Source organism: Solanum dulcamara, chromosome 8 (genome assembly GCF_947179165.1).
Source record: "Solanum dulcamara chromosome 8, daSolDulc1.2, whole genome shotgun sequence".
In the NCBI taxonomy this organism is placed as follows: domain Eukaryota; kingdom Viridiplantae; phylum Streptophyta; class Magnoliopsida; order Solanales; family Solanaceae; genus Solanum; species Solanum dulcamara.
In genome coordinates, this window is record NC_077244.1 from 996,439 (window position 1) to 1,015,108 (window position 18,670).

The 18,670-nt window shown below is 31.8% G+C and overlaps 1 protein-coding gene across 1 annotated transcript; it reads right to left on the reverse strand.

Annotated features, from left to right (window-relative positions):
* Nucleotides 1-1,869: 1,869 nt before the first annotated feature.
* LOC129901196 (gibberellin receptor GID1B-like) lies at nt 1,870-4,971 on the reverse strand. Its single transcript, XM_055976317.1, has 2 exons — nt 4,592-4,971; nt 1,870-3,206 (listed from the first exon to the last, which is right to left on the reverse strand). Exons 1-2 carry the CDS (start codon nt 4,628-4,630, stop codon nt 2,208-2,210), a joined length of 1,038 nt encoding a protein of 345 aa, XP_055832292.1. The 5' UTR covers nt 4,631-4,971; the 3' UTR covers nt 1,870-2,207.
* Nucleotides 4,972-18,670: the final 13,699 nt, after the last annotated feature.

Consider the following 18,670-nt stretch of genomic DNA (forward strand, 5'->3'; position numbering starts at 1 on the left):
TTCATAAAATGTTTTTTAGAGAAAAATAAGTAGGGTTCTTATTTAGTTTTTTATGTTTGATACATATAAAAAAATCAAAAATTATCATAAAATATTTGTATATATCTAAATAAATACCATAGGAAGATGGGGGTGGAGGTAGAAGTGTAGGGGGGAAGGAGGAGGGGCTGATTTGTGAAACTTGTTTTCCTTCAAGGAAAGTCATTCTTTTTTTTTTTTAAGAAACTTATTTTTCTAAAAATATGTTATTCAAAAATTTTGACCAATCAAAAATGAAAAAATAAAAAAATATTTTTCTCCATACGAACAAAGTTTAAATTATAGAATTATGATAAATTAGTGATATTGATATAAAGCATCATATATCATTGATTATCATTATCAGATCGTCACTATCATTAATTGTTATTATCATCCATCATAATTATCAATTGTCATTATCATTCACCATTGTTCATCACTATTATCTGTCAATTTATGTGAAAGCATCTTAACAGATACTCCCTTCTTTTTAATTTGTTTGTCATATTTTCTATCTTAGTCCGTTTAAAAAAAATACGTCTTTCCCTTTTTAGCACCTCTTTAATTTTAATTTTCTACATGACATATTTAAGACCATAATATTAACGGACATTTTGGTTCAGTATACATATCCTAAATTTAAAATAACAAGATTCAAAAATCTTTTTTATTTTCTTTATTTTCATATCAAATTAAAATCAGATAAATAAATTAAAATGACTTTTGTTTTAACATTTTTATAGGATAAAGGGAAACCCAATTGATGGCTGTCACCTTTAAGCTGCACTACAATGAACTTAAATTCACTAGTGGGATACAAAAAAGAACCCTTTTAGAAAGGAAAAAAAGGTTTAAAAAACAAATTCTTTTAGAAAAAAAGGTTAAAAAAACAAAAAATAAATCAACATCCATCACAGTAATAAATCCACTCAAGTTGAAATTTTGGAGACAACTTTTTTTGTGGATGATATAAAAGAGAAGTGGAAGACATAGACATTGATTCTTTGGCCTTTTTCATAAAAATCCATTAAATGTCAAATCAATAGTCATTGTTTTAGTATAGACTGCCTTATTTGGTTTTAACTAGGATTGGTTTAGACCCTTTTGAAAAGTAGTTAGCACATGAAAAAAAAAATACAATTAAACAATGTTTGTGTAGTATTTTTCTATCTATTAATCGAGATATCAGATAACTTTATCCACTAGATTTGAATGGATGAGAAAAAATAAAATAAGTGAAACTTCCTTTAAGTTGTTGAACATCTTTATCATCAAATGATAAACTGAGAGTTGAGAAACGTTGGAGGAGAAGTTAGAACACCGATGATTCGCCCGAAGGTGATGTGGGAAAAAAGACTAAAAAATTATCTAATATTTTTGTCTTTATTAAAATTTGAACATGAAACATGATGATGCTTAATTCACTTTTAGATGCAATTATTGGAACAAATAAATCTCAACATAAAACTTATGTATAACATAATATAGTGTTTAGTTGACCGCATAAGAAAAGAAAAAATCGCCACATAACAAAAGCAACGTTTGGTTGACAATATTAAATAATACTCGTGTAAGTTAAAGTGAAAATTTGATACAAGATAGAACGTGAAATAAGAACCATTGTATTAGCAATGCAAGGACTAAAACTCTTTTAAAGACTAAAATGTCCTTTAAGGTAAGTAATTCATATACAACAATCTATTTATAATAATAGTAATTCGTATCGTATTAGTGTAAACATCACGTGCGAATAAGTCATAATCTCAATTACATGAACTCCAACTACCAATATCTTCATGGTGAGAGTAGGAAATAATATCAAATTATGGCTCATAGCTAGAAAAAGGCAAAGAAAATGAACAAACATCTTTATATATATATTCCTCAAAACACAACATACAAAGTAAGTTGACAAGAAAATCATATTCTGAAAATTACAATTCCAGAAGTTACAATTCTCAGGCACCAAGAGAGCTAACTTCCCCTAAGAAAACACGTTAAATTTCGCAACGACAACCTTACAAACGATGAATGAAGGTTTGAACGCTGGTATCACCACAAGAGTGAAGTAATTCTACATCATATAACTACACACCATTCTATTCACTACAGAGAAAAGGGGGGGAAAAACAACGCGAGTGACATATGTCAAGCTTCTGTTATGTATAACTGAAGTTAACTAAATTCTATGAACAGTTAGAATGGATGAAGTTAGTTATCTCCTCCATGAGGCAAGGAAAATGATCGTTGTTTGGCAAGAAATAGAAACCGATTGTTGCCTGTTTTAGATACAAGAGATTTACCTCATGCCCCGAATTCTTCAAACCATCGACGTATGCCAATTGCCAATCTTGACTAAGATCTAAACCAGCAACCACGACTAGACTCTTTGGAAACTTTAGTCCTTTGAGGCTTCTACTCCTCGAGCCAAATATGTTACATGCCGGATGATCTCTATCTTCCCCTTCTGGTAGATACGCCCTCCAGTACCAATCCCTGTCTTGTACAGTTACAAAATATTTCCCGTCCAATCTCTTCTCAGATTCCGTCCTGTTTTGCCCACCAAACATTGGATGAAGATGTATATTACCTAATACTTCGACACCTGCTATAGCAGCCCTCACAGCAACGTGGTGAGCAATATTACCACCCGAACTATCACCAGCCAAATAGACGTGGACTTTTGAGTCCTTCCCACTCTGAAGCCATGTCCTTGACTGGACCCATTTTAGAGCAGCCCATCCGTCATCATACGCACACGGATATCGATGTTCTGGCGATCGTCTATAGTTCACAGAAACAACAACAGCCTTGCAAATCTTAACGAGGCGTCGGCAAAATGTGTCATAAATAGCACTATTGGCTGAGGAATGAGTAAAACTTCCGCCGTGGAAATAAATTATAACAGGAACAATTTCCGTGGTGCTCAAAGGTTTCTCGAGCTCTATTTTACCCCAATCAGCCTCATTCTCAGGAGCAAACTGATAGATTCGATTAAGAAGACTTGTCACACGATCAAATACATCAAAAGAATAAACACCATCGACCGGAATCGAATTTGTAGGGACTTTCCGGTCTAGGAACTCAGCTAAATCACGATCAAACGTGCCATCTGGCCGACGAAGCATGTTGTAAGAAAGCTTGAAATTGGAAATAAGGATCCATGTATTAAGTGGAACCACCCTCTGCCAAAAGATATATAATGCATAGTTATTACAGAAGATCTACTGATAGAATGAACTGTACTAGCCAAATGAATCTTGTCATTAATCAAAAAGTAGTTCTTGCCCACAAAGGAAATATGTGTAGATTATTTGCACAGCCAGAAGAAGAAAGTGGTAAATGGAAAAGAAAGAAACAACCAAAAACAGCAATAGAAAGTGAAAGCTGATTTCACAAAAGGAGGTCAAATCAGTATAAATTGGCAAAAGAAACACATACATGACCAAGCACACACATTCACAGAGCTCATATCATAAAGTTAGTACTTCCTCCATTCACTTTTACAGTTTACTTGTCACGTTTCGCTTCTCGAGAGTTCAAACTCCATGGATTTTGACCAACATTTTAAGATGTATTTTTTCATCATATAAGATGTATTTTTTTATCATATTAATATGAGAAGGATTATAACTTATAGTATTTTTCATGTGATTTTCAAATATCTAAATTTAAATATTAAATTAATCTAATTCAATTTAGCTCTGAAGATTAGTCAAACTTACTTTTGTGAAGCGAAATGTCACAATGGAGGGAGTAGTAAAGATTCATCCTTTCTACAAACTAGAGTTTGGTCTCTTACAAAACTCTAAATTAATTGAGTCCTCAAGAAACTGATTTTATTCCTTTAGACACCTAAAAAGTCAAACCCCTAATATTAGATTATGGCAACTCATATGCATAATTAGAGGTCAAATCCAAAAATTAATGGTAAAAGATTCAATCTTTACTCTAAAAAAAAAACTCAAATCTTTTAAAGACACCTAAAGTCAAACCCCTTCAATAGATTACAAAACCATAGATTAACAAGTAAAATGATCCCTAATTAGCCCACCAAAAAATGTTAGTTTTTTACAGATTATTAAGGAGAACACAAATTGATAAAAAGGGGTACCTTTAGATTCATTAGCATTAACTTCATTACTGAAAGCCATCACTATTACTCAAAAAGAAGAGAAAAATCAAATCTTGAAAAAGCAAAATGATCCCTTTTTCCTTGGTGGTAGGGAAGGGGATAATAAGAACACATGTCAAAAATTCAAATAGTCAACCAATTGAGTTAGTAAGATTTCCCACAAAACATCCCTTGATTAACAAAATACTTAACAAATCAATACCATTAATAAAGTTCACTACAGATTAAAGAGAACACAAATAGACAAAAAGGGGTACCTTAGATTCATTGGCATTAATTTCATTACTACCAAGCCATGACTATTACTCAAGCAAAAGAACAAGGGGGCAAAAAAAAGAATCAAATCTTGAAAAAGATTAGTTTTTTATCTGTCATAATTTGCTGAGAAAATTAACTACAAATTAAGGATAACACAAATAGATAATAAGGGGTTACCTTAGATTCATTAGCATTAATTTCATTACTCCCAGCCATAGATTATTCCTCAAGCAAAACAAGAAGGGAACAAAAAAAATCAAATCTTGAAAAAGATCAGCTTTTTATCTGTCATAATTTGCTGAAAACTGACCAAAGGGCAGTCAGTTTGACTGTTTACTGGACAAAAGAGTGTGTGTATATATATATATATATATACTGATTTATTGATTCCTAGTTTTTGGGTTTCAATCAGAAAAGAAGAAAAGACAGTTTCTGAAACAAGAACAGAGAAAAAAATAAGACAAAAGGGGGGAAAGAAGAAGAGGAGAAAGAAGAAAATGAAGAGGAAAAAATATAGAAAGAAAGTAAAATTTAAAGCTAAAAAAAGAGATAGAGATGGATGGAAAGAAAAAGACAAAAAAACAAGAAGAAGAGAGAGAAAGAGAGGAGAGAGAGAAGGGGTTCAAGCACAAAGGGCCAAGAATGGTGGAAGAAAAAATGAGAGAGACGACAAAAGCAGGCGGCCGAAATAAACTGTTCAATGGGACCCTACTTTTTTTTTTTAGATCAGCTCGAATACTAATTTTATGAAATATTTATCATATTTTTTTATTTTTATACAATAACTTATAAATTATTTTAAAAAAATAATTCATATTAAAAAAATTTAATGTAACGAGCTCGATCCAAAAGGTCTTCATCATGAAAATTCCAAACCTAAATCACTGAATCACCCCAAAGAATACTTATCATGTTTTTTTATCGATAACAGACATCACATAACTACTTACATCAGAGCTAGAATAAATAAAAAAAAATCACATGATAATATTATCTCAATAAATTTATTTATGAATATTTTATAGAAAATATAAAAAAAAAATTAAAATTTATTTTTATTTTCCTAAATATGATTAGACAGTATTTTATAATAATTAAAAAAAAATGATTTTTCATGTTACATTAAATTTATGTACTCTCATCTCTACAACAATACTATTTCGCTATAAAAATTATTCTCCTCATTTTAATTTTATTATTTTAATTAATTCATAAAAGAATTTTTTTTTGTTAATTTAATTTTTCTAAATGTCATTTTTTAAAATATAAAATTAAATACTAATACTTTTTATATATCCTGAAGTTATGAAATTGAAAAGTTTTTACTTTTCTATATTTTATATCAAATTAAAATTAGATAAATAAAATAATAATAATATTATCGTTGTTATATGTAAACTTAAGTTGGGAGTTTTTTTGTGCTGTATTTTTCTTTTCCTTTTCTTTTTCTTCAAGAAATCTGTCTTTGTTAATCTAAAAAAAGAAATTGATAAAGCTAACCCTGACCATTCCTTTTTTCATGAAAAAAAAAAAAAGCTAATCTAGACCTTACTTTTTAGGGATCTTAATATTTGTTTATTGATCAGAAAATTCCTTTTGATCTGTCCAACTGTAATTATTTATAGCTACTATTAGTATATAATAGTTATATATAAACAATAAATGGGTTTTAATTTAATATTAATATATATTTAATAAATTTCTTATAAAAAACATAGCATTTAAGCAAATAAAAGGTTTCAAAATAGATATCGAGCATTTTATGAAAACAACAACACATGTCATATGAGGGAGAGGTAAGTTCGAGATGCCTTTAATCTATATATGATGTAAGTTGACTGATTATCGTATATACAGATAATGATGATAAAGTAGGACCATTAATGAAGTAGACGCAAAACTCGAAAATTAACATATATAGTTCAGATCATAATAGAGAAAGAAAATTTTTGAAAGTAATTTTTTTATTCTACTTAAATTTTAATAAGTTGAGTTATTTGAGTATATGTGATAGTGGAAGATAGTATATATAACTAATAAAATAATTTGCAAAAGTTATTTTTAACATTTTTATTTCTCGTATTTTTTTAAGTGAGAAATTGCTTTGTATTACTTTATATTTTTTTTAATTTATGTGATGCATTTTCGTGTTTACTTTATTCAAGGAAATGATTTAATGATTAATGTAGTCGGATGCAAATTTTAGAAGTTATGATCAAAATTACAGAAGAGATAAAAAAAATTGATAGTAATTTTTTTTTTATGTAAACTTTGATGGGTAAAGTTATTCGTAATGTATGTTGACGTGAAATAACAAATATTTCATGAAATAATTAAGATATGAGTAAACTAATTTAGATATTTTTTATTTCTTCAGTTTTATCAGGTGAGAGGTTGTTTTCTATTATCCATGTGTTTCCATTTTTGTGATTCATTTTAAATATAATATATTTTATATTTAAAAATTATTTTAATCTTAATTTTTTTATTTTATTCTTAATAAAAAAAAATCTGATAGCAAAAAATTGTATAACTTATTTTTTCAAAAAAAAATAATTTTTTTCTTTAAATTATGTGTTTAATCAAATAACATCCCATAAAAAAACAAGGAGTATACATTAATAACCTTTCTAATTTTGACTAATTAGATTTTAGTCTTCAATATGCATTAAAACTAAACAATACTATTAATATACTCCCAAGTCCCAAACAATAATTAACACATGTATTTCTATTTTCCACACCACGTAAATACACAAGAAGTACAAGTGACATCTCTTTCTTTCTCTTCTCTCCATCTGTTATTATTATTTTATTTTATTTTTTGTCATTTTGTCATGTTCTTATTATATAGATTATTATTTTCCAAGTTTTTGTCTTTTTCCATGCACCTTCTTGGGATATACATTGGATTTCTTATGGCTTTGTATTACTAGGTCTGAAGTGATTTCACATGACCCATTATAATTAATTTAAATACATTAAAAATAACCTCTTTTAATTAAAAAATTTAAAAATAGGATAGAATATACGCCGATTTTATTACTACCTCATATAAATAGAAAAGTTATTTTTGAAAGTCCCTCAATATTATATATTACAGTACACAAAATGACTAACATATTTTACCATTATTCTAAAATTCTCCATTAATATTGTGCGTACTTCTAAACAATTCTTAAGCACTCAACATTTAGTTTAATGCAGTATTTCATATTTACACAGAGTTCAAAAAAAGGATACATCCTCTAGAGGGGTGTGGAGGTGGTATAAGTTATCTATATTGATGCAAATATCAGTTATTGATTGAATAACTTAAAATTTATAATTTATATAAATTATATTAAGATAAATTTATCGTTGTTCTAAGATTTTTGTTCGACTTTTCTTTAATCGATAGTTATATGCCAAAAATTATAATCCACCTTATTAATTTTCTAAAGTTATATTCTTCCAATATTTTCCTTTCACACTATGAAAGAAAAAACAAAAACAAAAAGATGAAAAGTGCAAAGCAACCATGCATATATTCTCCAACGTTATTCTTTCATTTTTTTTTCTTTCATACTATATGAATAAACAAACAATAGATAAGTAGATTCGTTTGGCATTTATTTACAGTATATAAATATTATATAATATAAGCATATATACTTTTACAGTATGCTGATAAACATTCATTATCAGTTGTTTATTGTGTTTCGATTATCACAATATTTTATTGTTGATATTGTTCTTTGTTTTTGTGAAATTTCGTTGAGTATGTTGTTATTATTGTTGTCGTTGTATTGTTCGTTGCTCTATACTGCTTTCATTGTTTCTTAATTATCATGTTTTCTTTTCTGTTGTATTTTTTTTTCATAATTGTTTTACTTGTTGCATTTGAGCGGAGGATGTTCTGGGAATAACCTCTCTACCTTCATGATGTAGAAATAAGATTTGTGTGTACTCTAATTTTTAAAATTTCCAGTTATGAAAATACACCAAATATATTATTATTGTTATAGTTTTAAACAAAGAAGAAGTTGTTTGACTCACTAAATGTTATAAAGTTATTGTTTGTGGGAGAGCAAAAAAAAGTACTAAACAAATAGTTTTGGCGTTTTGGTTGAATGTATCTAACCTTCCAAGAAAAAAAAGTTCCTTCGTTCTTGTGGACAAAGCTATGTACAATGAATATGAACAACAAGAATCCTCCATGTATCTCACACATTCCTCCTCTCTATCTTTTGTCTACACATATTTTAAACAATATATATTTTTTAATTTTTATTTATTATTCATATTGAAGTCAGATGAATTTAGATGTACGACGCGTGGGGTCTATTCGAGGTAAACATTTTCTATCAAAAATATTTATATCAAAATTCGAAATCGAGATTATAATGAAGACGTGAGTAACCTCATCCGTTGCACCACATATATCTTTTGATGGTAATAATATTTCTATTACCACTATTTAATTGAAAGAAATTTTTTAGTTTTTTTTTTTTGAGTTTTAAGTGTGGATTAGTCCATAGATTTTCTGAAATTTATTTTATCCTAACTTAATGTGTCCATCCAAAATAATTTTGGTGATCAACACACATTGCCTTGCCACGATTGATGTTATTTTTATTTTTTTTTTGATATTTTATGATTACAAAATATGAATTTAGAATTTCACTTGAGTTCTCAATGTGTCTTAGTCCATATATTTTTTAAAAAAATTATTGGATGGACTCCGTTCTGCACCAAACTTCATTAGTCCATTCGAAACAATATTGGTGATTAATACATACAGCTCCAACATGAATGACGTCATTCTATTGACATTTTAAAGTCATAAAATACGAATTCAAAATTATTTTGAGTTTTTAATGTGTCTTAATCCATAAATATTTTTGGACTTTATTTGACCAACTCCGTTTTGCTCCAAATTTGGTGTGTCCAATTGAAACAATCTTGGTGACTAATACTCATTGCCCCGAGATAACTAACTCAATTTTGACATTTCAGGGTCACAAAAATAGAGATAGAGAAATGGAAAATGCGATTTTCTATAGGACTATCTGTAAGTACCTGGAATCAGTATGTGCAGCCTCGGCACGATTTATGGCTCATTCATAATATTTAGGGATCGCACAAGTGAAATTAGGCAATTTTCTCATTTTTCGTGTGTGTTAGCTCAAAAATATTTTAGTGAACTGACTTTCGATAAAAAAAAATTGAAACCTATATGGGATCCTCCATAAGTACCTGGGAGATCAGTACGTGTAGTCTCAGAAAGATTCACTGCACATTTATAGCATTTAGAGGCTGCATAATCGAAATTAGGCGAGTTTCTCATTTTTTTCGTGTGTGCTAGCCCATGAATATTTTGGTGAATTAGATTTCGATCAATTTTTTCTGAAACCTTTATAGAATCCTCTGTAAGTACACGAGGGATTAGTACGTGAAACCTCGGCATGATCCACGACATATTCATAACATTTAGGGGTTGTACAAGCGAAATCATATATTTTTCTCATTTTGCGTGTGTGTTAACCCATTAATATTTTGGTGATCTGGCTTTCGATCAATTTTTTTTGAAACATTTCTGGGATCCTCCGTAAGTAACCGGTGGATAAATATGTGTAGTATCGACACGATCCACGACACATTCATAGCATTTAGGGACCACACAAGCGAAATTAGGCATTTTTTAATTTTTCGTGTGAGTTAACTCATTAATATTTTGGTGATCTGCCTTTCAGTCAATTTTTTTCAAAAATCTTTATGGGACCCTCCGTAAGTACCTAAAGAATCAGTACGTGCAGCCTCGACACGATCCACAACACATTCATAACATTTAGGGGTCACACAAGCACAAGCAAAATTATGTGATTTTCTCATTTTTTGTGTGTTAGCTAGTGAATATTTTGGTGAACTAGCTTTCAGACAATTTTTTCGAAACCCCTTATGAGACCCTCCATAAGTACCTGGGGGATCAGTACGTGCAACCTCACATGATCTATGGCACATTCATAAAATTTAAGGGCCACACAAGCAAAATTAGGGAAATTTCTCATTTTTCGTATCTTAGCCCATGAATATTTTGGTGAATCGATTTTCGGTCAATTTTTTTTGAAACCTTTATGGGAACCTCCATAAGTACCCAAGGGTTCAGTACTTGAAGCCTCGGCACGATCTCCAACACATTTATAACATTTAGCGATCGTACAAATGAAATTAAGCGATTTTCTTATTTTTCTTGTGTGTTAGCCCATTAATATTTTGGTGAACTGCCTTTCGATCAATTTTTTTCAAAATATTTATGGGACCATCCATAAGTACCCGAAGAATCAGTACGTGTAGCATCGACATGATCCACAACACAATCATAACACTTAGGACCGCACAGGCGGAATTAGGCGATGTTATTATTTTTTGTGTTAGTTAGCCCATGAATATTTTCAGCGACTAGCTTTCGTTCAATTTTTTTTCAAAATCTTTATGGCACCCTCCATAAGTACCGGAGGGATCAATACGTGTAGCATCGGAATAATCCACGATACATTAATAGCATTTAGAGGCTGCATAAGCAAAATTAGGCGATTTTCTCATTTTTCGTGTGTGTTAGCCCATGAATGTTTTGGTTAACTGAATTTTGATCAATCTTTTTGGAAACCTTTATGGGACCCTCTGTAAGTACCTGAGGGATTAGTACATGTAGCCTCGATACGATCCACGATACATTTATAGCATTTAGGGATCGCACAAGTAGAATTAGGCGATTTACTTATTTTTTTATATGTATTAGCCTATTAATATTTTGGTGAACTAAATTTTTGTCAATTCTTTTTCGAAACCATCCATAAGAACCCGCGGGATCAGTATGTGGAACCTCGGCATATTCAAAGTATTTATGGGCCACACAAGCGAAATTAAGCAAATTTTCTCATTTTTCTTGTTTGTTAACCTATGAATATTTTAAAGAAATGACTTTCGATTAACTTTTTTCGAAACCTTTATGGGAACCTCTCTAAGTACTCGGGAGATTAGTGTGTGCAGCTTCGACATGATCCATGGTGCATTCATAGCATTTAAGGCCGCACATGAGGAATTAAGCGATTTTCTCATTAATATTTTGGTGAACTGTATTTTGGTTAATTTTTATCCTAAACCTTTATGGGACCGTACGTAAGTATCATATGGATCAATACTTGCAGTTTGAGCACGATCCACGATATATTCATAGCATTTAGGTATCACACAAGCAGAAATACGCAATTTTCTCATTATTTGTATATGTTAGCCCATTAATATTTTGGTTAACTAGCTTTCGGTCAAATTTTTTTGAAAACATTTATTGGACCCTACGTAAATATCAGGAGGATCAGCACTATCCACGATAGATTCATATTATTTAGGGTCCGCACAAGCGAAATTAGATGATTTTCTCATTTCTCGTGTCTATTAGCCCATGAATAATTTGGTGAAATGGCTTTCAGTCAGTTTTTTCCATAACCTTTATGAGACTCCTCCGTAAATACACGGTAGATCAGTATGTACAGTCTTAGTATGATCCACGATACATTCATATCATTTAGGTGTCACACAAGCAGAATCAAGAGATTTTTTCATTTGTCATGTGTGTTAACTAACGAATATTTTGTTGAACTAGCTTTTGGTCAATTTATTTTCAAAACCTTTATGGACCATCCGTAAGTAACTTGGGATCAATACGTGCATGCTCGGCATGATCAACAGCGCATTAATAACATTTATGGGCTGCACAAACGGAATTAGTCAATTTTCTCATTTTTCATGTACGTTAGCCCATTAATATTTTGGTGAACTGACTTTTAGTCATTTTTTTCTAAAACCTTTATGGGAACCTCCGTAAGTGCTCGAGGGATCAGTATGTGCTGCCTCGACACGATCAATGGCACATTCATAACATTTGGGGCCGCACAAGCGTAATTAGGCATTTTCTAATTTTGCATGTGTGTAAGCCCATGAATATTTTGATTAACTTACTTCGATTAATTTTTTCTGAAATCTTTGTGGGATCCTCCGTTAGCACCCAAGGAATCAGTACGTATAGCCTCGATAAGATCCACATAACATTCATAGCATTTAGGTGTCGCACAAGCGAAACTAGGCGATTTTCTCATTTCTCGTGTGTACTAGCCCTTGAATATTTTGGAAAACTGTTTTTTGGTCAATTTTTTTTGAAACCTTTATGGGAACCTGTAACACCCCAGATTTATTTTTGTTCGCAAAGGCTCGAATATTTCTTTACGTGTGTGTAGACTCAAATCAAAGGACTTGTAATATCATATATGAGTTAGAATTAATTCCTAAGTATTTGAAGTGTGTTATATGTGGTTTACGGTCATAAGATATCTCTAACACCAAGTCAAGTCCAAAGAATTAGTGTCGGCTAAGTTTCTGAATGAGTTCGTATAAGAGTCAACTTCCAATGATCATATCTCTTTGAATATAATGAGCTGGGTGGCCCATGAACTACCAAATTAAAGGTCTTCGAGACTTCATTCCAACACCACCAAGATTGTAATTTTTGGTGTTCGGAGTCAAAAGTTATGACCATTTTACTATATACTAGTACTGTAGGAATTTCAGGCCTGGGCGATCACTGCAGGAATTTCAGGCCTGGCGCTCCAGTGGCGCCCGGCGCCACTATAGCGCCATAAAAAAGCCTCAGTAGTTTGTTCGTTGGCGAGACGTGCCACTATTAGGTGTGCAGGATTTTAAGCCCACTTTGGCTTGGCGCTGTAGTAGCGCGGCGCGCCACTATAGCGCCAACAGGATTTTTGCCCAGTTTTCCAGATTTTTGATGAAGGAAAATTTGAATATTTTTTCTAAACATATATACACTAACATAGGAAAATTTGGGATCATTTTTTTAGCCTTCTTACCTCCAAAGAAACCCTAATCTTTATTCCCTCTTCTTTTCCAAATCATCTCCAACAAAATCCTCTCAAAAGCTCAAGAATTTAAGATATTCAAGTCATGTCTTTGATTTTTGGTGAGATATTCTTCATTTACAGATATGTAAGGCTAACCTAAAATATGGATTGAGTTCTTTCATATGCCTATAGATGTGATGGATATAAGTTGTGAAATATTTGAACCTTCTATGAATGTTTCTTGAAATTTTTGTATATAAATTCATATATTAATGATGTTCTTGACTTGAGTTTGTTGAGATTATGGACTCATGTATTCATTCAAATGAAATCAAAATGAGATTTTCTCTTTGGTCATAATTTGTCTTGAGGTTGAGATTGATGATTTTTATATACAATAAAAACAATATTGCTTTCAAAGTGAAATGAGGTATTTCTTTTATATGAATTTGATGAAATTGAATATTGAGTAAAAATGAGGATTTTGGAGTAAGATAGTTGATGATGTTTGATGATGATGTGAATGACGTTTATCTTTAACAAAGGTAAAAGGATTGATGAATAGGTTATGTTGATGAGGATGTTTCGTGATGAAGTGGATTGGAGTCTAATGTGATTATGTGATATGTGATTTGCATAATTTGATTTGATTGGAGTCTTATGATCACTTTAAATAGAAATGATCTTTTGAGAAGAGTTTTAAATAAATGAATTATAAATATTTTTGCATAAACTATGTATACACTATTTTGAGTTTAAAGAATGATTATTTTCATTTTTGATTTAAAAGAGTTTAAGCATGAGTTGAGATTGAGAAGTCTTTTAATTATTTTGAACATTAGTATTTTGAATATAAACGAGTTTGGTATTTTTACATAAAAATGTCTATTTTGAGGTAGAGATGAGGAGTTGAAATTGTATTTCAAATGCATATAATATTTTCTACATTCATTGAATTGAGATTGTATCAATTTTTTTAAAGAGAAGAGTTTGATGATTGAGATGAGTTGATTTGAAAGAAGGTCCAATGAGGCCAGATTTGATTTGAGTTTTGAAAAGAGTCCAATGAGACTAAATGAGTTGATTTGAAAGAGTCTAATGAGACTAAATGAGTATTTTGAGTATTTTACTCACTTGATAGATATGAGCATATTGAGTCTTGGAAAGAGTATCGAGCACCGAATTGGATAAGAGTATAGTCCATACTCAAACCAATAAACTACGTCGCCAAATGTAGGAGAGGATTTGACCGTTAAAGTCGGATATTTCCTAAATTACTGTTCTGAAATGATAGGACTTGATTGATTGATGGATCCATGATTGGATGATTCGTTCATACTCTGATAAGGTATGAACGGACGTGGCAACAACGTCAGTTTGTTGTACTATCACTCGCTCATATGTTGATAGTTGTCGGTTAGAGAAACTCCCAATTGAATGGATTGTGCTTGATATGATTGGTTTGATTGCGATTGTAGAGGATTGAGTTGAATTGTAAAACATTGTATAATTTAATTTGCATATCTATTGAATTGAGTCCTTTGACTTTATGGTGGAGTTGATTGCATATGATTGGATTTGGATTGAATCGGAATATACATGATTGGATTGGATTGGATGATATGTGATTGGATTGTGTATGATTGGATCGGATTAGGTGATATGTGATGGATTGGATTAGGTGTTATGTGATGGATTGGATTAAATGATATGTGATCGGATAGTGTACGATTGGATTGGATTAGATGATATGTGATTGGGTTGAATAGAATGATATGTGAATGGATTGAATAGAATGGTATGTGATTGGATTGGATCGGATTGTGTATGATTGGATTAGATCGGATTGTATATGATTGGATTGAGCCGATTGTATATGATTGGATTGGATCGGATGATACATGATTGGATGGGATCGAATTGTAAATGATTTGATTGAACAGTATTGTACATGATTGGATTGGATTGTATGATATATGATTGGTCTTTGTCTAAAAATGTATTCTTACTTTAGACTTATGACACTTTGATTGAGTCTTTCTTATCTTTCTGATTTGAGATATTTGGACCAACGTTATTCTTCCTTGAGGTATGTTTCATTCTGCCATATTACATACTCGTACATTTCATGTAGTGACGTCCATTCAGACCTGCATCATTTCATTATGCAGAGACAGATTTAAGAGATCGTCAATAGGAGCACCATTGAGGATCTATACACAATCAGCATATTGGTGAGTCCTTCCCTACATTCGGAGGACACCACTTATGTTATTCTTGCGTCGAGTTAGCCCTTTTCATTTTGACTTGAGATAGCCATGAATATGTCATTGGCACCAATTAGATAGTAGTGATAGAGGCTTCATAGACTAGATAGTGATGGGTCGATTGAGTATTTTTTTCCTTGAATTATTCTTGTCAAACTATTTTTAATGACAAAGATTGGAGTTTGATTTGTTGGTCCATGGCCTTTCTTTCTTGAGTTAGATCGTTGATTTGGATTGCCCACTAAATTATTTTTTTATTTTAAACTTTCCGCTGATTGATTGATATTGAATGGATGTGTGATTGGACCAAGTGGTTCGCTTGGGGACCAGCAATGGTCTTCGAGTGCCGGTCACATCTAGGGTACCCTCTCAGGGCGTGACAGAACCTTCATAAGTACCCAGGGATTCAGTACTTGAAGCCTCGGCATGATCTCCAACACATTCATAGCATTTAGCGATCGTACAAACGAAATTAGGCGATTTTCTCATTTTTCTTGTGTGTTAGCTCATTAATATTTTGATAAACTGCTTTTCGATCAATTTTAAAAAAAATATTTATGGGACCATCTGTAAGTACCCGGAGAATCAGTACATGTAGCATCGATATAATCCACGGCACAATCATAGCACTTAGGACCGCACAAACAAAATTAGGCGATGTTATCATTTTTTGTGTTAGTTAGCCCATGAATATTTTCGGGAACTAGCTTTCGTTCAATTTTTTTTGAAACCTTTATGGTACCCTTCATAAGTACCGAAGGGATCAATATGTGTAGTATCGGAATCATCTACAACACATTCAGAGCATTTAAAGGCCGCACAAGCGAAATTAGGTGATTTTCTCATTTTTTGTGTGTATTACTCCATGAATATTTTGGTGAATTAACTTTTGGTCAATTTTCTTCAGAAAATTTTATGGACCCTCCTTAAGCACACCGAGGATCAATAATACAGCCTCGACAGGATCCACAACACATTCATAGCATTTAGGTGCAGCATAATCGAAATTAGACGATTTTCTCATTTTTCGTGTGTATTAGCCAATAAATACTTTGGTGAACTAACTTTCAATCAATTTTTTTCTGAAATATTTATGAGACCTTTTGTAAATACCCTGAGGATCATTACATGTAGCATCAGCATAATCTACGGCACATTCATAGTATTTGGGGTCGTAGAAGCAGAATTATGTGATTTTCTCATTTTTCTTGTGTGTTAGCTCATGAATATTTGAGTGAATTGATTTTCAGTCAATTCTTTTCAAAAACTTTTATGGGACCCTCTGTAAGTACCCGAAAAATCAGTAGGTGTAGTCTCGGCATGATCCACGAAAAGTTTATATCATTTAGGGGTCTTACAAGCGGAATTCGGCGATTTTCTCATTTTTCATGTATGTTAGCCAATGAATATTTTGATGAATTGGCTTTTAAGCAAAAATTTTCAAAACTTTTATGGGATCCTCCGTAAGTACCTAGGAATTCAGTACGTGTAGTCTCGGCAAGAACCACGACATATTTATAACATTTAATGACCGATCAAGCGGAATTAAAAGATATTCTTGTTTTTGTGTGTTTAGCCTTAATTATTTTGTTGAACTGGATCTCAGTCAAATTTTTTTATCGAAAACCTTTATGGGACCCTCTGTAAGTATTCGGGAGATCAGTACGTGTAGAATCGACACGATCCACGGTATATTTATAGCATTTAGGGGCTACACAAGTGAAATTAGGCAATTTTCTCATTTTTCGTGTGTGTTAGCCCATTAATATTTTGATGAACTGACTTTCGATCAATTTTTTCTTAAATCTTTATGAGACCCTCCGTAAATACCCGAGTGATTAGTACGTGTTGTCTCGACAAGATACACGATACATTCATAGTATTTAGGAGCTGCACAAGCAAAATTAGACGACTTTCTCTTTTTCTTGTGTGTTAGCCATGAATATTTTGGTGAACTGACTATCGATCAATTTTTTTTCAAAACCTTTATGGGACCCTCCACAAATACAAAAGAGATCAATATGTGTCGTATCGATACGATTCATGATACATACATAACATTTAGGACCGCACAAGCGGAATTAAAATGATTTTCTCATTTTTGTGTGAGTTAGCTTATGAATATTTTGATGAATTGATTTTCGATAAAAAAAAATTCAAAACCTTTATTGTACCCTCCGTAAGTACTCGGGGAATAGTACGTATAGCATCGGCATAATCCACAATACATTTATATCATTTAGGGGTCGCACAAGCGAAATTAAATGATTTTCTCATTTTTGTGTGAGTTAGCCCATGAATATTTTGGTGAACTGCCTTTCGGTCATTTTTTTTTGAAATGGGATTCTCTATATGTACCCGAAGTATCAATACTTATAGCATCGGCACGATTCACGACACATTAATAGCATTTAGGGGTTGCACAAGCAAAATTAAGCGATTTTCTCATTTCTCGTGTGTATTAGCTCATTAATATTTTGGTGAATTGTCTTTCAGTCATTTTTTTCTCAAAACCTTTATGGGATCAGTACGTGCATTTAGGGGGTCCCAAGCAAAATTATGTGATTTTCTATGGGACCCTCCGTTACTACCTAAGGATCAGTACGTTCAGTTTCGGCATGATCCACGACACATTCATAGCATTTAGGGTCCCCACAAGCAGAATTAGGCGATATGTCATTTTTTGTATGTTAGTTCATTAATATTTTGATGAACTATCTTTTGGTCAATTTTTTTCTCAAAAAATTTATAGAACCCTCTATTAGTATTTGGGGAATCAATACGTGAAACCTCGACATGATCCATGACACATTCATAGCATTTATGGGCCGCACAAGAGGATTGTGACGATTTTCTTATTTGTCATGTGTGTTAGCCCATTAATATTTTGGTGAATTGACTTTCGATCAATTTTTATCTAAGACCTTTACAGGACCCTCTTTAAGTACCTGAGTGATCAGTACGTGTAACATCGGCACGATCCCACGGCACATCCATAGCATTTATTAGCCACACAAATGAAATTAGGCGATTTTCTCATATCTCGTTTCTATTAGCCCATTAATATTTTAGTGAACGGACTTTCGATCAAATTT

Coding starts and splice junctions, on each gene's coding strand:
- LOC129901196 (XM_055976317.1), bottom strand. CDS start 4,630: ATGGCTGGGAGTAATGAAATTAATGCTAATGAATCTAAG. Junction 3,207..4,591: donor TTAATGCTAATGAATCTAAG/GTAACCCCTTAT, acceptor ATCTTTTGGCAG/AGGGTGGTTCCACTTAATAC.